Source organism: Podarcis liolepis, assembly GCF_965112155.1.
Source record: "Podarcis liolepis genome assembly, chromosome: 4".
In the NCBI taxonomy this organism is placed as follows: Eukaryota; Metazoa; Chordata; class Lepidosauria; order Squamata; family Lacertidae; genus Podarcis; species Podarcis liolepis.
This window is the reverse complement of record NC_139558.1, coordinates 83,446,039-83,466,562: the sequence shown is the minus strand read 5'-3', so window position 1 is coordinate 83,466,562 and position 20,524 is coordinate 83,446,039. Positions and strand designations below refer to the sequence as shown.

Sequence of the window (20,524 nt, the reverse complement as noted above, 5' to 3'; positions counted from 1 at the left end):
TGCTATTTACATATTAGGACTTGTGTGAGTAGGAATGGCCTTAATCTTTAAAAACAAGTTTATTGACAAAACATTTTTACTATGTACAACCTTTACAAACATTTTCTCAGAAGAGAAAACATGGATAAATATTAAGACCTGAACAAAATATGAACTTTAGAGGATGGTGTCCACAATAATCTCACCATCCTTATCTTTAACTCTAACTCGACCCGAAGCATACTGCGTTTCTTGGCGTCCATCGGCATACATTGTCTTAACGGTACCGTCTGGATACTCCCGTCTCTTGAAATGGGCTGTATGCACTTCTTGCTGGCCATTACTGAACTCGATAACCTTACTTCCATCCCTTAAAATAGAAAGGCAACCTTTAAAACCAATGTAATGTTATAGCTAAATTCTGCTGGGAGGTACAATTAAGAATGCAGCTAATTGTTCTAACTGCCATACCTACTACAGCCTGCCTACTTAAAACGTAATTTTAAGCAGCATCTCTGCCTCATATCATTTGGGTTCTTCCCAATGTGTACTTTCAGCACAACAAATCTTGGCCTACACAGGAAGTATTCTTAAATTGCTGAGATTATCATCTTGTACTCCTGCAGCTGGCCAGACTGGGTAAGGGTAGCATAAAGACTGTCATAACACAGTCAGCACTTGATAGCCTTTCTCTTCCTCCACAGTCTTGTTTCCTCAAAAGGCATTCTTAATGTGAGTCACTACTTTTTCTATATAGGACACGGGTGGTGCTGTGGTCTAAACCACAGAGCCTAGGGCTTGCCGATCAGAAGGTTGGTGGTTCGAATCCCCACGATGGGGTGAGCTCCCGTTGCTCGGTCCCAGCTCTTGCCAACCTAGCAGTTTGAAAGCACGTCAAAATGCAAGTAGATAAATAGGTACTGCTCCAGCGGGAAGGTAAACAGCATTTCCGTGCACTGCCCTGGTTGGCCAGAAGCAGCTTAGTCCTGCTGGCCCCATGACCTGGAAGCTGTCTGCGGACAAACGCCAGCTCCCTCGGCCTATAGAGCGAGATGAGTGCCACAACCCCAGAGTTGTCTGCGATTGGACCTAATGGTCAGGGATACCTTTACCTTTACTTTTTCTATATGGCTGCAGTAAATGCAGGCCAAACTTAACACTTAAAATAGTTTTATGAAAATAAATCTTACTGCTGTGTGCGGACAATGGTGCCATCAGGGAAAATGGTCATTTCTCGCCCATCCGTGTACACATTCTTAATGGTTTGGTCAGGGAATACAATCTCTTTCCTTCCATCTGGAAAATGCTTTTCTGCAAGGAATGAACGAGCATACCTCACGTCAGAATACTGATACGCCTTGTAAGTACCGTATTTTTTGCCCTATAGGACGCACCAGCCCATAGGATGCACTTATTTGGGGGGGGGAATAAAGGGGGGGGAATTATCCCGCTCGCTGTCCTGGCTTCGTTTTTAGCCTCGGGGCTGCAACCTCGCCATCGCTCCTGGAGCTTGCTTGCTGGGGCTGGAGGCGGGGGAAGCCTGAGCTTCCCCAGCCCCCAGAACAGGCTGTTGCCCGCAAGCCTTGCGAGCCCGTGGGAACTCCCCCGGGTGCGCAAGGCTTGCGGATAGCTTCCTGAAGCCTGGAGAGCGAGAGGGGTCGGTGCGCACAGACGCCTCTCGCTCTCCAGGCTTCAGCAAAAGCCTGCATTCGCCCCATAAGACGCACACACATTTTCCCTTCATTTTTGAATGGGAAAAATTGCATCCTATAGGGCGAAAAATACGGTAGTTCTTGCAATTTAATACACACAAATACACAGCAATTTATAGAGCAGTACAATAAAAAAAATATTAATTTATTATTAATACCCCACCCATTGGCTGAGTTTCACCAGCCACTGTGGGCGGCTCCCAGTCGAGTGTTAAAAACAATGCAGCATTAAATATTAAAAACTTCCCTAAACGGCTACAAGAAAGACATCCAGGTCTCCGTTTACCTATTTGTCCATTTGAGAAATGTAGGACCTCTAAGCCTGTGGGGTAGGTGGTGTGCGTAGTCTTGGCATCTGCATAATAGTATATCTGTTGAGAAGAGGTAACAGATTTAGCATGAATAGAACCTTCTGTCCATATCTGAATGGCACATACTTCTTACTGGATACATACCACTCTCCGATCATCCAGAACTTGCTTTACATCCCCATTAAAGAAGGTTACAGTTGTAGTCTTCCCATCACAGCTCACTTCTTTCCGTGTGCCATTGGGGAAAATAATCAGGTGGGATCCATTTTTTAAAATCTTTTCAACCTGAAAGAAGTGAAATAAAAGCATATATCGTAACAATTCTGACTGAATTTCTATAGACTAAGCCAAGCAGAGAATAAGAAAGGGGAAGAGGCCAAAACAAACAAACCCAAACAGAGCTTATCTGATAATAAGGGATAGTATCCCTCCCACTTCTAAATACGGTGCCCTTAGAAATTCAAGAGTATGGGGCATGCTTCACAAATCCAGAGGCCCAGAAATTGGATGTAGGATTTTTCTTATTTATTTGATTGCAGCTTACATGAGTGGGCCACACACACTCAAAAGAATAATAATAATAAATTTTATTTATATCCCACCCTCCCCAGCGGAAGCTGGGCTCAGGGCGGCTAACAACAATAAAATAGTGCAACATTCTAAAAACATTTCATTATAAAAATTAATTAAAATCAAATTGATGGCAACCATTAAGCTAAAGTTCTGTGAAGATTGCCAAAGGAGGGAGTCAGGCTGTGCCCTGACCAAAGGCCTGGTGGAACAGCTCTGTCTTGCAGGCCCTGCAGAAAGATGTCAAGTCCCGCAGGGCCCTAGTCTCTTGTGACAGCGTTCCACCAGATTGGAGCCACAGCCGAAAAAGCCCTGGCTCTAGTTGAGGCCAGCCTAACCTCTCTGTGGCCTGGGACCTTCAGGATGTTTTTGTTTGAAGACCATAAGTTCCTCTGTAGGACATACCAGGAGAGGCGGTCGCGTAGCTATGAGGGTCCTAGGCCGTATAGGGCTTTAAAGATTAAAACCAGCACCTTAAACCTGATCCTGTACTCTACCGGGAGCCAGTGCAGCTGGTATAGCACCGGATGAATGTGATCTCGCAGCGAAGACCCCGTAAGGAGTCTCGCCGCGGCATTCTGCACCCGCTGGAGTTTCTGGGTCAGTCTCAAGGGCAGCCCCACGTAGAGTGAGTTACAATAATCCAGTCTGGAGGTGACCGTCGCGTGGATCACAGTGGCTAGGTCAGGGCGAGAGAGGTAAGGAGCCAACTGCTTAGCTTGGCGGAGATGAAAAAATGCCGCCTTTGTTATAGCTGTAATCTGCACCTCCATGGAGAGGGAGGTATCGAAGATTACACCCAAACCCTTAACGGACGGTGCTGGCACTAATTGCACCCCCGCAAGAGATGGGAGTTGCCCCCTCAATCCCATATTGTCCCGTCCCAGCCAGAGGACCTCTGTCTTTGAAGGAATTAACTTCAACTGGCTCCCACGTAACCATCCAGCCACAGCTTCCAAACATCTGGTCAGTGTGTCTGGGGCCGAGTCAGGATGGCCATCCATCAACAGATAGAGTTGGGTGTCATTGGCATACTGATGGCAGCCCAGCCCAAAACGCTGGACAAGCTGGGCGAGGGGGCGCATAAAGATGTTAAAAAGCATCAGGGAAAGTATCGCACCCTGAGGCACTCCACACACCAAGGATGACAATTCCCCCTCCCCCCAAGCGCCACCCTCTGTCCCTGGCCAGAGAGAAACGAGCGCAGCCATTGAAGGACTGTGCCCTGGATCCCCACTTCGGCAAGGCGGTGGTCCAGGAGTTCATGATCGACCATGTCGAAGGCTGCTGACAGGTCTAGAAGAATCAGCAGCCCCGACCTGCCACGATCCAGCTGCTTGCGGAGATCGTCTGTTAGGGCAACCAGAGCCGTCTCGGTCCCATGACCAGCGCGGAAGCCAGACTGGAATGGATCCAGAGCCATCCCACCCCCTTTCTGTAGGCAGATCACTCTCGAGTTAGGCCTTCACATAAGCACCAAGCGTTTCTCTGTGGACTGAGAAAGATCATACAAGCCTGAGGTTCATTCCCACATTTGCTGTGGGGCATAACCATTAACTGTGGCTGAGCATGACCCGGCCTTGAGTATTATGCAAATGCATGGGAAACAGCTGCAAGACTGTATAAAAGTAGGCTTTGGTTTGGCTGTATAAAAGTACATTGGTTTCCTCTGCATAATAGGGACTGGACCTAAATTCAGCATGAAATTCAGCAAAACTGTATTGAGAAGACTGTTTTTATTTACAGTGGTGCCTCGCAAGACGAAATTAATCTGTTCCGCGAGTCTCTTCGTCTTGCGGTTTTTTCGTCTTGCGAAGCACGGCTATTAGCGGCTTAGCGGCTATAAGAAAAAGGAAACAAACTCACAAGAACTCGCAAGACGTTTCATCTTGCGAAGCAAGCCCATAGGGAAATTCGTCTTGCGGAACGACTCAAAAAACGGAAAACTCTTTCGTCTTGCTCGTTTTTCGTCTTGCGAGGCATTCGTCTTGCGAGGTAGCACTGTACAAGGGCCTTGACAGGACCGCCTAATCCCTGCGGTCTTTGGCAGAGTCATTTTTAGTGGGTCTACTGTGGCAAAGATGGAAGCCATGCATTTAGTATTGCAGGCCCAATTTGGTGAAGCTCCCTGAACTTCCATACTTTTATTCCAGGACACTTTAAGTCTGGTTTTACAGTTTTAACCAATTTTCACCTTTTCTGATTTTTTATTTCTTGTACAGTACTTAGATACGATGGTAGTTAAGTGGTATATGAATATGAAAAATACATAAATAGTTACCACCTCTTATTTTTCCCTGCATTCTTTGGGCTCCATTCTGAAAATTAGGCAGAATGGCATAAACATCTAGTTCAGATCCAAAAAGGCTCCCAAGCCTAGCAGCAGCAGCAGCAGCACTGCACTTTCATAGGTGGTGCAGGTATGGAACTGGCCATCCTTTCTGAGGCAAGAAAGAGCAAGCATTTCCTTTACATAGCAATGTTCTCCCGGTATTACTTTCTGGAATCGCTTCAGAGCAGGGATGGGAAACCTGCTGCGCTCCTGATTTTGATGACAATTCCCATGGAACTTGACCATGTTGGCTGGCCCCAAAGGAAGTTTGAGTCCCGCAGCATCTGGAGAGCCACAGGTTCCCCCACCCATGTGCTAGAAAAAACAACAACTTACTACCTTTCCATCAGGATGATTGGCTTCACTCTCTATTTCGTCTTCACTGTCTGATGAATCAGGACTTAGTGATGGTGACGATTCAACAGTTCCATTACCAGGTAAATTCTGAAATGGGAGGTGGGCAAAACTGTATAAATTTGTCTTGAGAGGCAAATCATATTACTGGGGGCATTAAATGGTGACAATCTGGGAACTTCTCTACAAGACAAGCTTCATTCACGTAAACTGAAATCCTCTACTGAAATGGTCTTCAGACTATCATTACAGGACCCCTTCCACAATGATGTGTCTGCCATGGTTTAAATGTGCAAACCTAAATTTCCTGGACTGTGCTCATCCCACAAAATACTACCCCTGAAGGCATGCTCTATTCCTGTTCTGCAGAGAAAAGATGCCAATAGCAAAACGGGACTAAAATCTATTATACAGCTACAGTATCCTACATTCTTTAAATGAGAATGTAACACTGTTTTCCCTAGAATTTAATATCTATAACCTTTCATACCTTTATACTGAATATAAATTTAATCCATAAAAATTGGGTTATTTCTCAACCAAAGGAGCAGCACAAACAGTCAAGAAGAGCAAGAGGAGATTTAACATAGCAACCTCCCCAGCGTTTTCTTACTTCCTTGATGCTGCAATCATCCTTGGGTCAGTTTTGGCTATCTATTACACAGCTTAAACATTTCTATCCAAGGCCCTAGGCTGCCTTATGAAACCAGGAGCCAACATTCTTGTACTTTACTTACAGCCATAAATGCTTTGGAGGAATCTTCAAAAGTCACTGCCACATTGTTCAAGCAACTCTCTTCAGGTGCAGCTGCTAGTTTAAATTTTGCACAGGGTCTTCCTATTTCAAACAATAATAAAAATATCATTCTAATATTTTATATTTCCTAGGACATGGGGAGAAAGTAGGTACATCCCTCTCAAATTTTCTGCTACCTCTTATTTAATTTGAGGCCCACACTAAATATTTCAGTGTATCTGAAGAAGTGTGCATGCACACGAAAGCTCATACCAAGAACTAACTTAGTTGGTCTTTAAGGTGCTACTGGAAGGAATTTTTTTTATTATCAGTGGCATTACTGCTACTTGGGTAAATTACTGTAAAACATACCAGTAGTGTGGGGGGGGGGTTGGAGGTAGCTGAAGTGTTAGAATGACAAGGTATGTAACATGCAGACTTGCATATAAAATGTCATATTGCTGCTTACTAGAAATGGTACTGTATCCTAAGTATAGTTACCTTCTGATGACAGATCACTTTTGCCATTCATCTTGCTGCTCTTTTCTGCTTGAGGAATTGAAGGCAGAGTCTGGTTTTTTTGCAATATAGCTGGAGAGTGCTAGGGGGGGATGTAAAGCAGGGGCATATTGAGATTTTTTGTTGTTGTTAAAATGCTACAATGATAATATTCAGGAACACAAACCTTTTCCCCAAAAAGTAAAAGGTGATTATTTTACCATATTTATACACCACTTTTCAAAATTACTGTATTTTTTGCCCCATAGGACGCACCTAGTTTTTCTGGGGGGGGGGGATAAAGGGGGGAATTATTTCCCCCCCCCCCCCAGGCACAGGACTGGCGCGGGGGAAGCCCGAGCTTCCCCCGACCCCAGAACAGCCTGCTATCCGCAAGCCTAGGGAGCCGCGCCGGTCTCCCCAGGCTTGCGGAGAGCTGCGCGAAGCCCGGACGCGCTCTTCAGCGCACCCCAGGCTTCAGAATGCAGGCAGCTCTCCGGGAAGCCCGGGAGCGCAGGCAGCTCTGCGCAACCCTTGGGAGCCCGGCGCTAAGTCGCGTCGGTCTCCCGAGGGTTGCGCAGGGCTTCCTGAAGCCTGGAGAGCGAGAGGGGTCGGTGCGCACCGACTCCTCTCACTCTCCAGGCTTCAGCAAAAGCCTGTATTCGCCCCATAGGACGCACACACATTTCCCCTTCATTTTTGGAGGGGGGGAAATGCGTCCTATAGGGCGAAAAATACGGTATGTTCACAAAGCTATTTGCAACATAAAACTAAAGTCAATATGGTAGGAACCTGTTTACAACATGTATGCACTTTTGCTTATTCATACTTGGAACTGTGTGCCTGAGAGCTGTTCAGTAATATATAATATAGAGTGAAAGCCAACAGTGGCCACCTACCCAAGTGGACTTCTCACTCTTTTCCCCACAACCTGCCAACATGTGCCCTGAACAGTTGAGGAATCCTCCAGAGCAGATTTGGATTGGGGGAGCACTAGTGAGGAGGAAGTGTGCTCACATGACTCCGGATACTCGTTCAAACACTTTAGAAATGAAGGCAGCTTGTCAAATCAAAAAAAGTTGAAAAGTTCTGTCCCAGCAGTTCCACATTAATGATTCTACCTTAACAGCTGCACACACAAAACTCTCCTACCAAAAGAGACAGACTAATGCAGGCATAGAAAACTCCAGCCCTCCAGATGTTTGGGACTACAATTCTCATCCTGTCCACTGGTCCTGTTAGCTAGGGATGATGGGAACTGTAGTCCTAAACATCTGGAGGGCCGGAGTTTGCCTAGGCCAGGGCTCAAAAACATCAGCCTGACTCTCAATAATGACAAGTACGCAAATGTAAGTCAAATTTGTGCAACCTAAGGTGCCTGGGCAGTTTGTGTTTCCTTAATTCATCCTTTTCAGGCAAGTTTCATGTGTGTTTTTCCTCCACGCAACTCTTATTGTTACAGCAACCCTGGGAAATAGGTTAGGCAGAGAAAGTGTGAGCTTCATGACTGAGTGGGGATTTGAACCCGGGTCTCCCAGTCTGAGTGTGACACATTAACCACACTACCACTTTTACGCCTGAAAAGAGATAGAAGGGGGAAAGAAACCTTACTGCCGACTCTGCTTTCTTATCACAGCCAGTTTTCTTCTTGTTTATAGATGCCTCTTTTCTCTTCCAAGCATCCAAACGAAATCGTTCCATAATTTTGATCTCTTCCCGTAGTTGCACATTCTCCCTAGTTAAGGCCTCTATCTGGTCTCTAAGACGAATGTGGGTTGTTGACCATTTTGTCTCTCTTCTTTTTAAATCTTCCTGCAAGGTTGCCATTTGCTGCTTCAAAGCCTTGAGAAAACAACATGCAAGCAGGTCATTTGCTGCTATGTTAAAATACACAAACTGAAGAAAAAGACAAATCACTTTACACTGCAGTAATAAATGCAATACCTGTAATAAAATTACTCAGTGGACATTCTTCACCTTAAATCAACAACCAGTAAATCTGATCCCAATCAAAGTAACCATATAGGTTTTCCCCTGCATCCATACCTGAATTTCATCCCGTTCCTTTTTATCTGGAATAGCTCTAGCTGCCTGTGCATACTTCTCAAAAACTTTACGTTCTTTTTGCAGCTTTCTTGTTTCTTCTTTTTTAAATTCTTCTATTCGGGTAAGCTCTTTGGCTTTCTGTTGTTCAAAGTCAGCAACTTCTTTCCTGAAAATTTACAGTAATTATTTCAGAACAGCAAAAAATGCTGCTCCTTGAAAAATTGTATGTTTTACTGATAACATTATAACTTAGGACTGTTAGCTCCACAAGCTACCCCATATAGTATATTTTTAAAAAGCTCTCCTAGAACACAACCACCAGGCACTGTTGCTTTAACAAACCGCATGCTTTCTTACGTCATCCTTCTTGGCTCTCTACATAAATCCCAGTAAACCAACAGGCCATATCTTCAGAAATTCCACAATATTTCTTGGTTAGCAAAATCGGTAATTTCCAGCTGCCCAGTATAAATAGCTGCATGACTTAGTTTATTGTTTGCAAACTACCAAATTATATTAGCCCTGTATGATGCATTGTCTCTGGCATCTTTTACTGCAGCTGAATTAGTCAATTGCATTGTTATCAACTGTTATCTAGATGTCAGTATTTTTGAGATAAAAAAATTCCTTCCAGTAGCACCTTAAAGACCAACTAAGTTAGTTCTTGGTATGAGCTTTCGTGTGCATGCACACTTCTTCAGATACACTGAAACAGAAGTTGCCAGACCCTTCTATATAGTGAGAAGGTGGGGAGGGGTATTACTCAGAAGGGTGGTGGGAATGGGAGATTGGCAGATAGCTGAGATGAGCCTGTTGACGACTCTTAACGACTGTAATAGGTCTTATAGGAAAAGGCAAGGGGTGAGAAGGTGAGAAATGGCTTAGTCATGTATAATGAGGTAAGAATCCAATGTCTTTGTTCAGACCAGGTCTCTCCATGGTTTTAAGTTTGGTAATGAGTTGCAATTCAGCAGCTTCTCTTTCCAGTCTATTTCTGAAATTCCTTTGTAGTAAAACAGCTACTTTGAGATCTTGTATAGAATGTCCTGGGAGATTGAAGTGTTCTCCTACTGGTTTCTCTGTTTTGTGATTCTTGATGTCAGATTTATGTCCGTTTATTCTTTGGCGTAAGGTTTGGCCTGTTTGTCCAATATAGAGAGCTGAAGGACACTGTTGGCATTTGATGGTATTTTTGAGATTTAATATTAAGGGATGGTATTTCTAGGTACTATTCTGCCCCTGGGCTATGGGTCCCACTGGCTTGCACATTGTCCTGCATGCCATTTTAAACACATGCTGAACAGCTGGACTACTATGCCTTCTGCATACGGCCTCATTATTAAGAAAGTCCAGAAACCTGTAACTGGTACAAAACATGGCAGCTCAGTGGTTCACCAGAGTATGTGACTCTCTTATTGAAACAACTACTCTGGCTTCCAACTTGTATCTTGTCCCAATTCTAAGTGCTGGTGGCAACTTTAAAGCCCTTCATGGTTTGGGACCAGGATAACTGAAGGGCAACCTAGTCCTGTATGAACCCACTCGTCTGTTAATATCTTACGCCCTCTTGTGCATTCCCCCGAACTATGCTTAGTTGGCACCCGGAAGAGGGCCCCCAGTAGAACCAGGCCATAACCATTTCAGTGGCCTCCACCCAGGTTATGAAAGACCCCCGCAAAGAAAACTCTTCCCATCACTTCATTAAAACCTTCCTTCCTGCTTATTAGAGGGGTGTTTTTTTGGGGGGGGGGTCATTTTAAGCTTCTGCACCAGACTGTCTTAGCTGCATTGAAATGTTTTTATCACTTGAGAATATGCACTTGTTTTCAATAGCCGCCTTTTATCTTTTTGTTTCTTGCTGCTTCTAGTGATGTGGGTTTTATTTATTTTTTATACATTGTTAGCCACCTTGAGCTTTTTAACAGGAAAGGGTGGATTTATTTTAAATGAATGGGCTGTCACAGATGGCAGGTGGGTCCTAAGTGGCAAGCCTGCTCTAGGTTAAATCAGCTTCCCACCAACAGGATAGAAATCAGACAGGCTCTTTAAGTTACCTGAACTTCTCCAAAGCCTTCTCACGCTCTTCTCGAAGTTTTGTGAGGGACGCATTTTCTTCCCTAAACCGTTCGATTTCAACTTCCAATTCAACAAGTTTCTCTCTCAATAGCTGGGAACGAGCCGTGTCTCCTGACAAAGAACAGGTGCACAATGTTTGATGCACCAATGTCAATGTATGCACCATACTGTTGTGTGGTAACGTTTTACCAGTTTCCCGCCCTCTCTGATCTTTGCCATCTTTATAGGAGTTTTAAAGCCAACTCTGCTGACTTCCAGGTCAGCTTTTACACATACATATCCAGACTGAAACTATGAGCGAGTTGCTGTAAGACTGGATGAAATAAATGGGCTTAAAACACATAAAATTGTAGCCATTACAATAGAAACCAGTCTGAAAAGCAAATTGGCTCCAATAAATTGCTTGGCAATTTGTTTAAGAATCTAAAACCCTGAGAATGCAAGCTGAAGAGCAGGACAGAGGGATATAGGCTTTGAAGATTACTACTGCTATTGAGGAGATTTATGGGACTGATTATTACGCTCAATACTCATTTATCCCTCTTGCTTACCTCCTGATTCTTCCTGAGACACATTGGGTTTGGCATCATGTCTTTGCTGTGCCTCTACCTTCTGTTTGGGCCTCAGAGAAGGAAAGAGCTTCAGCATCAGATCTGTTGCGGGGGGTGCAATTGCCTCATTGTCTGCCACACTTTGCCTGAGCAGAACATCCCCTTTCTTTGCTACAGCAATCTTCCTCTTTATCCTTTTATCTGGAAAAAATGCCTCATTTGTAGCTGAACAGTCAGGGGACAATGGTCCTTTAATAACCAAGTCATCATTTGGTACTTGGGTACACCGACTCCCATTCTCGTCAAAGTCCGTCCACGATGTTTCGTCATCAAAATCAACTTGATTTCCATTTGCACAACACACAGTTTGAAATTCAGAACCCTTGTTTATCTTGCTACACTGGATACTACCAACATTTTTTTCCAGTAAGCCAAGGCTGGCATCTCTATTTGTGCCTTCTTTGTACTCTGAAAATTCAGGACTGTCACCTCTATGACTCAAATCAAACTTTTTAGCTCTCTCAGCAGGCTTTATGGTAGTCTCAAATTCCTCCTCAGACCCCAAAGTCACATCACTACTTTCACCAGATTTATCTTCGTCCCACTCAGTGTCTCCAAAACCTTGAAACTCAGTGGGGAAAGCTTGAAGTATTTTACTGTCAATTTTATTTTGATGATCCTTCAGCATTTCAGGTGCCTGGGATTCAGTGATCATCCCTCTGTCCTTCTCATTGTTTGCTGGTTGGGAAACACATGCGTCTCCATTTCTGTTCTCTACAGCTGTAGCGTCCTGCACATTTATCTGCTGTTGTTGCTGCCTTGATTTAATGGGAGTAGAAGACAGTCTGCGCCCTGTAGAAATCTGCTGGCCTTGATCCAAGATCCTTACAATAAGTGAGGAATTGCTGGCAAAGGAGATTTCATCAGCAGCCTGCTCTAGAAACAAAAATTCATCCAATTCAATTTCCTCTTTTTCCTTTTCAGTATCCCAGTTTTCCAATTTCTTCTGGAAAGAAAGTTCAAAAGAGAGGTCTAGGTCTTTTTCAGAGGAATTTGTAAGATGTTTGGTCACTTGTACTGGTTGCGCATACTTTTCTTTGGGTAACTCACAGCCAATTTCATCCAGCTTTGCAAGTGCCATTATATTATCTTTATTCTTTTCTCTTTCACCATTTATTTCTGACTTGGCAAACTCTCTGAGTTGTCCAGATTTCCTTTCACTGGGATTTCGTCTTGTAGATGAAGGGATGGCTTTCCCAGCACAAGTTCTGAGCACTGCTGTTTTTCGAGCGGGAAGAGCTGGAGCTTTCTTCATTTTACCATTCTGATTACCATTTTTAGACACAAAATTGTCAGAAGTTTGTTCTTTATTTGAAGTGGCTGTTTTCCGGTGAAGCTGTGGCTTGTCTGCTTTAACTGAGTTTTTTACTTCTGATGCATTAAGATGAGTTACTTTGCTTTCTTTCTGATTAGCTGCTTTGGATTTTGCACCAGCAAACCTCCTTAAACCTTCACCTCGTTTTAGAAAGGGTCGTTTTGCAACTGGTGTCTGGAATGTTGATTTTTCAGAGTCCTAAAAAACAAAAACAAAAAGACCTTTTCATTTTCTTATATTTCTATTTATGTGTTTTGCTTGCTCTATCAAAGTACTCATATAAAACTTTTTGGGAAGTCTGGAATTTCATGTGTTGCACCTACAAGAGTGAAACCAACATAAGTGAAGCAGGAACTTATTCTCACAGTTGTTATACATTTTATATATCACTGCAAGAAGCATTTCTAATTACTAACCTTTTTATTTCCTTTTTGGCTCAGCCGTTGTTCTTCTAGTTGTATCTGCTCTTCTAGGAACTCTTCAAATGTCTGTTTTCTTTCTTGAATACTAGCAGCAACAGGTCTATTGCAAGAGACTCACATTTTATTGTCAGATCTTATAAAATACAGGATATTGGTTCATCATAAAGGAATGGATCCCTTCGAAGTGTTGGTGTTGACTTTTAAAGCCCTAAACGGCCTCGGCCCAGTATACCTGAAGGAGCGTCTCCACCCCCATCATTCTGCCCAGACGCTGAGGTCCAGCACCGAGGGCCTTCTGGTGGTTCCCTCACTGCGAGAAGCAAAGCTACAGGGAACCAGGCAGAGGGCTTTCTCGGTAGTGGTGCCTGCCCTGTGGAACGCTCTCCCATCAGATGTCAAAGAGATAAACAACTACCTGGCATTTAGAAGACATCTGAAGGCAGCTCTGTTCAGGGAAGTTTTTAATGTGTGACATTTTAATGTATTTTTAATCTTTGTTGGAAGCCGCCCAGAGTTGCTGGTGAAACCCAGCCAGATGGGCAGGGTACAAATAATAAATTTATTATTATTATTATTATTAAAAGGAATCACATCCCTCTTTCTAAGAATGACAACCTCCTTCCCCATAGACCCTCATTCCCCATAACAGAAGAGGACCCTGATAATAAGGCACCTCAACTATGTCTCAAAGGCCTCTTTCATTTTCTCCAGGTTAGCTACCTTGGTCTCAAGGGGATAGAAATCTTGTGCAGTGTGCTCCTGACTCTCGGAGAACAAGCATACACCCACAACTTCTGTCCAACTTTCAGGTCATTGTACATATGACACTGGGTAGTTGCCACTGCTAGTTTTCTACCTTCACAACTGGGTTTCTTTTTTGGGAAGTGGGGGGTTGTTCACTGGGTATCAAGGCCATTTTGCATACAAACTCACCTTTCCTCAGCATTGGGTGTTTCCAAGCACTTCCCTCCAGTCCGGCTTTCAGAGGTCTCTGCATCCCTGGTGCTTTTACAACTAATGTCACCATCTGCATTTCCAAGTAGATTTTGCTCCAGAATCTGACTATTTTCTCCTGCAAAATAAAGAAAAAACTTGACATTTCAATCAGCTGGCATGAAGCCAGAGGAGATAAGCCCTCCCGCCCGCCCACCCTTCATTCAAGTTACAAACCTTGCTTTTCTTTGTTTGATCAAGTCCTTATTCAAGACACAGAAAGCCTCTTGAGCTATTTGTTGCAAAAAGCACTGCAGCTGATCAGCTAGCCAATTTCTACTCAAAGTACCAGTTTACTAGCTCACTAATATTTAAGATTTTTTTCTCAACTTCTAAGTTGAGCAGACATTAGAGTAGTTTACGTAAGAACACAGACATATATGTTGTATTGTATTGTAGGGATATTGTAGTTTAAAGTTTTATTTTTGTATATATGTAAGATGCCTTGGCACAGAAATAAAATAAAAACAGTGCCTGCCCACATGCTTACAATTCAAACACAACAAAAGGAAAGCACAGGGAATGAAGAGGAAAATAATCAAACTCAGGCACCAGTCCCGAAAGTTACACCTGCCTACATACACTTGTGTCACAATTGCAGCAGGAACCTGGAACTCAATTTTAATCAGTCCCTGTGTCATTGTCTAGCCAGTCAATTTATCTTTCAGCCATATCTTTACAACAACTGCAAATCCAGAAGCTCTTTTAATGAATAAAGTTCTTCACACTTTAAATAGGAAGGTCCGCTGGCTCTTGACAATATATATGATCTCCGATGCAAAACAACAATGTGTTTTATCTCCAACCGAATGGAGGTATTTGGTGTAGCTCAGTAGCTACAATTATGATCCAGAAAGTTAAATCTCAGCTCAGCTCACCCTCCAACTCAGTAGATGGTCTGAAATATACCATTAATTCGCCTAACAAGCCCTCACCCCATGTGCAATATTTACTTTACATGGCTATTTAAAATATTTCCGAGGTCACGATGTGAACATAAGAACTGCACCACTTTATATTGAACCCTGTTAGGTTTCCTGATTACACCTATAACATTTAATCATATCCTCTGTTTCCATGCTTACCAATGATTTTATGTATTTGCTTAGAATACGTCTACCCTACAAAAATTTCCCCTTCCCTATAAAGCCCGTGTTACTGCCTGTAACCTGGGGTGAGGTTATTGCTGAGCCCTGTTGGGCCTTCTGTGTCCATAGCATGAATGAATTGTGCCCAATGCATTTACTACTACTACTATTACAGAAGATGGCTGAAAAGTAGTATTAAAGTGATCTTAAAAAATTGATTGTCCTTAATAGCCAACCAAATAATTGCTTGCTAATGGACTGATACTCACCTCCCCCCCCCCAAAGGAGGACAGGAAGTGTCTTATTCTGTGTTACCACTATGAGCATCAAAGGTGCTCTGAGCTTCTCTGAGGCCCAGTGCTACTGTGGGGAAAGTCCCTCTCCTCCTCAGCTCTTAGCACTATAGAGTTAGGAGTGGGGAGAAATTTCATACGCCTTATGCCTTGAAAAGGCTCAGAAAGAAGCAAAATACAGTCATACCTCGGGTTGCGAACACTGCGGGTTGCACGTTTTCGGGTTATGGATGCGCCCATCCTGGAAGTACCAGAACGGGTTACTTCCAGGTTTTGGCACTCACACATGTGCAGAAGCACTAAATCGCGCTTTGCGCATGCGCAGAAGGGCCAAATCACGTCACACGCGTGTGCAGACGCAGCACTGTGGGTTGCGAACGTGCCTCCCGCACGGATCTCATTCGCAACCTGAGGTTCCACTGTATGATCTACCACTGATATTCAGTGGTGGGTCTGGAAGATTCCTTTGCACTGCTTGAAACCCTGGAGAAAAAGCAGCATCTCACCAGAATTAAAGAACATGCTCAGCAGCAGCAAGCACATTTCTGGACCTCAATATTTATATGTTCTCAGCAATCTTTACAAAAACCTCTGATATTAGTATTCATACAGGCAGTATTAATAATTAGTTTAGTTAGATGAATGTTTTACCTGAAATGTCATTTTGGTCTTCAACCTTCAATTCATTCTGCATTTTGAAAGACAAATCTAAAGTCTCTCTCTCACAAAAAGGATCTGCAGAGATGGTTCCCTTCAATATTTGGCCGTTCTTGGATTTTTGAAGAGAATCCTTTTGTTCAACAGGAGAAGGAATGCAAGGCCCACTGTTCCAATAAACACTGTCTCCACTGCGACGTGGTGGAAGAGACGGCACAGGAGGCGAGTGAGATGGATGATCACATCTTTGACTCAAGCAATCTTCCATTACACGAAAGCCTTACAGTTAAACAGAAAACCATAGCAGAGGATATTTGTATTACTTATGTGGAGAAATAGCAGAAAGGGTGTGGTTTTTCCTGTCTTTATGTATTCTGCGTGTGCCAGTAACATGATTTTTAGAACCATTATCAAGAAAGCCTGAAACCTCGCAATGCTTTAGGCATGCAGTTGCCAACTATCCATGTAGCAAAAGATGGATAAGAAGAAACAACTGCAAAACTTCTGGTTGAGGATTTTGTAATATCCACTGTATATTCCACTATTTGTCTACTTCATCTGTGATCAAGAAGCTCGTCAAAATAACTAGAACCTTCCATTTCTTGGTAGTCAGTAGTCAATATTGTCATCATGAGTATTGCATCTCTTTTTAGAACAGATTGGTGTATCTTGTGACCCGCTGAGCTAAGCACAATCACCAGCTATGCAGTGGCCCACTAAGGGCTCAGCAAGCCTCCTGTTTTTGCTGCCTATCTGGCCTTGCAAACACAAAACAGGGGCAAGAGGAGATGTCAGACCACTGGCAGGCCACAAAAAATGGCTTATGGACTGTGCTCAGCATGGTGGGTTGAAGATTAAAGAAAACTATTCTAAACAATATGATTTCCCAGCACCAGTGAAATCCCACAATGTTCATTCTGTCCTTAAAATGCAACTTGGGCATGTCAGTTTATACAAGCAAAAGAAAATGACCTGCAAACATTAGCAGAACCCAAATGGAGTCTGTCTCAGAGCTTGAGCAACATCCCAATAAATACTAATTTTAAAGATGCAAGAGGAACTTGCAAGGACAGATCCTTATTGGGAAGCTGTAATATGGAAAGCAGCCCCTGGTACCAATTCTGATTTGATACAAGAATTCCTGACCAAATAACTATTTGAATAAAGCAATGTTTATGTATTTTAGCACTGTCCAGGCATAAAAAACCTTATCTATTTCTGTCTGTTTTAACCATGCTACAGTTGTAAAGACAATTTCAGCATGTCCCCTTACCAGTATGTGTTTGCTGCTCAGAGACCATTGAAAGTAGTTTCTGTTGTTCTTCCATTAGCCTTTGAATTTGCTCCATTTGCTGTCTTTTCAGCTGTTCCTGCTTGTGCTGTTGCAGTCCTTTGAGCTAAGGAGCCAAATACATTATTAGAACTCGCATATTAGAGCAATTAATCTAATCTTTATTTGTAAGAAAATAGTTTACAGGCACATCAGAATACACTAAAGTGACCACAATTTACACTAGGGCCCAAGTCCAACAAGTGCCATTTGGACTGTACAAGTACATATTAGTACACAGCTACAATTAAAACAGACAAATAGGCATTGCAATACCATACTGAAATCCAATTCATCAGGAAAGCCTACCAGTCTCAAGCAAAACAACATTGTTTCATAAATGTACCTGCCAAAGGATAAGCTAAACTGCCTCCTTAGCAAAGCCAGAATATAGTAGTGAATAGCACAACTGCAACCATCATAGTTTCATGGGGTTCAGTATGCAAGTTCAGCTTATTGGGTCACAAATTGTGCAGTACTGACTTGTGAAAATACTGCTTTTTTTCTAGACAGAATAAATAATAGGTGTAAATAGTGGCACTTTTTTTTACCTGCTCAAGCTTTTGAAGAAGTAGATCAGTACAACATTCTTCATCCAGACCATCCAGCTGATCACATTCAGTATCACTTTGCAAGGCTACCCACTGACCTGGAGCATCTTTAACAATTAGCATTTGCTCCTCCTTAGCAAATGAAATTGGAGAAAGTGTTTGGGATACGTCCAACTTGTCCCCACAAGGACTGCTCAATGCAACAGCTTGCTGAATCTGTAGAGAGTTTTCACTTAAAGAAATGCTGCTTGAACTGTGTAGTGAATTACTTGAAATACCTGGTGAGGCATCGTCAATACTGAGCACTCTAGTGGTTTTCAAACTATGGAAAGCAGGATTTAATATAACTCCAGCACGGGGAGCATTAGACATCCAGTGTGCGATCAAGTTTTCTTCCCAATTCAAATCTGTAGAGGTGGCCATCTGGGAAATAATTGTAGTAGTCCAACCTTAACTAATCTATATCGCTGGCCAAGGTCTTTGATACCCAACTTCAGTACCTGTACAATAAAACAAAGATTTATCAAGTGGATACACAGAATCCATCATTCTTTGCATGACAGTGTTCACTTAGAGCCCAGATCTTGGTTACATGAAATATGAGGCAGGCTAGGCAATCATTAATTTGTATTATAACATTAATTCAGATTATAACAGCAAATAAAACTTAACAAAAAAAAAGACTAATACTACTCATTCATTCAGCCTTTCCCAGCATAATTTAAACAATTAAATCTATAAAAATTTATAATCCAGACATATTAAACACATAAAACATAAAAAACTCAGAGCCACCATTAAGAAGTTTTCAATTTGACTTTAAAATTCTCAACTAAGTTTCCTGAAACAATCTCAGTGGTTTTGGAAATATCAACCCTCATCAGATATTGGATTACAGAAAATAGAACTGTATAACATAGATAACTATATTAACACTGGTCCTAAAGGATCTTCACTGGCTCCCAGTACATTTCCGAGCACAATTCAAAGTGTTGGTGCTGACCTTTAAAACCCTAAATGGCCTCGGCCCAGTGTACCTGAAGGAGCGTCTCCACCCCTCATCAATTAGCCAGGACACTGAGGTCCTCCTCTGAAGGTCTGCTGGTTCCCTCAATGTGAGAACAGAAGTTACAGGGAACCAGGCAGAGGCCTTGGCAGTAACATCCTCTCTTCAGATGTCACGGAGATTAAGAAGTGCACAACTTTTAGAAGACATCTGATGTTTTTAACGTTTTATTATGTTTTTATATTCCGCTGGAAGCTGCTCAGAGTAGCTGGGGAAACCTAGCCAGATTTTTTTTGGAGGGGAGGGGATAAATAATAAAATTATTATTAAACTAAACAGGAAACAAAAAGTTTTAAGAATCAGGACTCACAGCTGGTATTGCTTCTAATTTTATTGCCATTTGTGATTTTTAATTGAAAGCCACCTCAGCTTTCGTTATCGCAAAGACGGGTGTGTGGGAAGTGTATAATTTTTGAAATAAATAAGCGTCTAGGCTTAACACAGGCAGAGACAAAACATTTAGTATATATATATCAGAGAAGCCACAACTGGGCTGAGCCTCAGCCAAGGTCACAGACGGCAACACCTCCTGTGCTCTCTCATATTAAAAGGCAACAACCCATAAATACAGAGTGTAGGGAAAGTGGAGAATAAAACACAACGGACAGACATACACAGAAGACAAAATTAAGAAAAGAAAGCGGCCTCTGGAGACCGACTAATCTAGTAAGACGATTTCCGCAGATATTTGGGGAGACCCCAAATTACCTCACAGCGGCGTAAGAAGAAACCTAAACTTCCACGAGTACCAACCTCCCCCCCCCGCCCTCCTATCGGGCTGCTACTCCGCAGCGAATACACCCGCCAGACCTTTTACAAACCTGCCGCCATCCTCCCTGCTCCCAGCGCCACAGGCTGGACAATGCCGGCCGCGGGGCTTGTTGGGAGTTGCAGTTCCTGGCGGCCGCGATCCTCGCTTTTGAGGAAAAGTCGGCCCGCTATCGACTGCATTTCCCATGAAGCACTGCAAAAAAGGACGTTACAATAGGCGTCGTTAGTAAATACTGCGCTCGTCTTTCCAAACCGGCGGCAGTTAAAGGGTGGGGCCTCTGTCTCTGAGGAGGCGAGGAGTAGCGCAGTGGTGTCGGGGCCCCCTCGGTTCCAGCTTGCGAAACCTATATTCTGTTTCCTTTTAAAAGGCATTTATTAAAGAAGAAAAACAGACATAATCAGGATAAATAAAATGTCGAAACAAAGATAAGCCAAGGGTTAAGATCACAATCCATTAAAAACCCCAAATAGTAAAGCAGTAGTAGTAGTCTTCTTTGGCGATCACTCATAGCCAAGTAAGATTGTCTTCCATAAACACGGTTTTAAGAATGAGTCCATAAGTGACTGTAGAGGCCAATTCTGGATCCATGCGTCCTTCCACAGTGAGGGCATTGGTTTCCAGGCGGGAGTTGATCGCGTGTGGATTTGCCAAGCATGGCTTCCTCTTGGCACGCTTCTCCCTTGTGGCCTGAGTTCGAGTGTCTTTAAAGTCCATGACACCTTTGGTAAAGGCTGTTCTCCAACTGGAGCGCTCGCAGGCCAGTGTTTCCCAGTTGTCAGTGTTTATACAACATTTTTTTAGATTTGCCTTGA

General features: G+C 43.0%; 1 protein-coding gene across 3 annotated transcripts; it reads right to left on the bottom strand.

The window, feature by feature from the left end:
• Positions 1-40: 40 nt before the first annotated feature.
• Positions 41-20,272, bottom strand: CPAP (centrosome assembly and centriole elongation protein). Of its 3 annotated transcripts, none has more exons than XM_083499241.1 (17): positions 19,762-20,272; positions 17,875-18,374; positions 17,267-17,390; positions 15,988-16,272; positions 13,896-14,034; positions 12,957-13,062; positions 11,166-12,738; positions 10,593-10,725; positions 8,539-8,704; positions 8,104-8,334; positions 6,496-6,595; positions 5,996-6,096; positions 5,244-5,348; positions 2,147-2,287; positions 1,978-2,062; positions 1,170-1,290; positions 41-349 (listed from the first exon to the last, which is right to left on the bottom strand). In XM_083499241.1, exons 2-17 carry the CDS (start codon positions 18,295-18,297, stop codon positions 157-159), a joined length of 4,026 nt encoding a protein of 1,341 aa, XP_083355367.1. In that variant the 5' UTR covers positions 18,298-18,374; positions 19,762-20,272; the 3' UTR covers positions 41-156. The 3 variants fall into 3 exon arrangements, with proteins under 3 accessions (XP_083355367.1, XP_083355368.1, XP_083355369.1); XM_083499242.1 differs by having other exon boundaries at positions 19,751-20,164; XM_083499243.1 differs by having other exon boundaries at positions 19,649-19,778.
• Between the last annotated feature and the right edge of the window lie 252 nt (positions 20,273-20,524).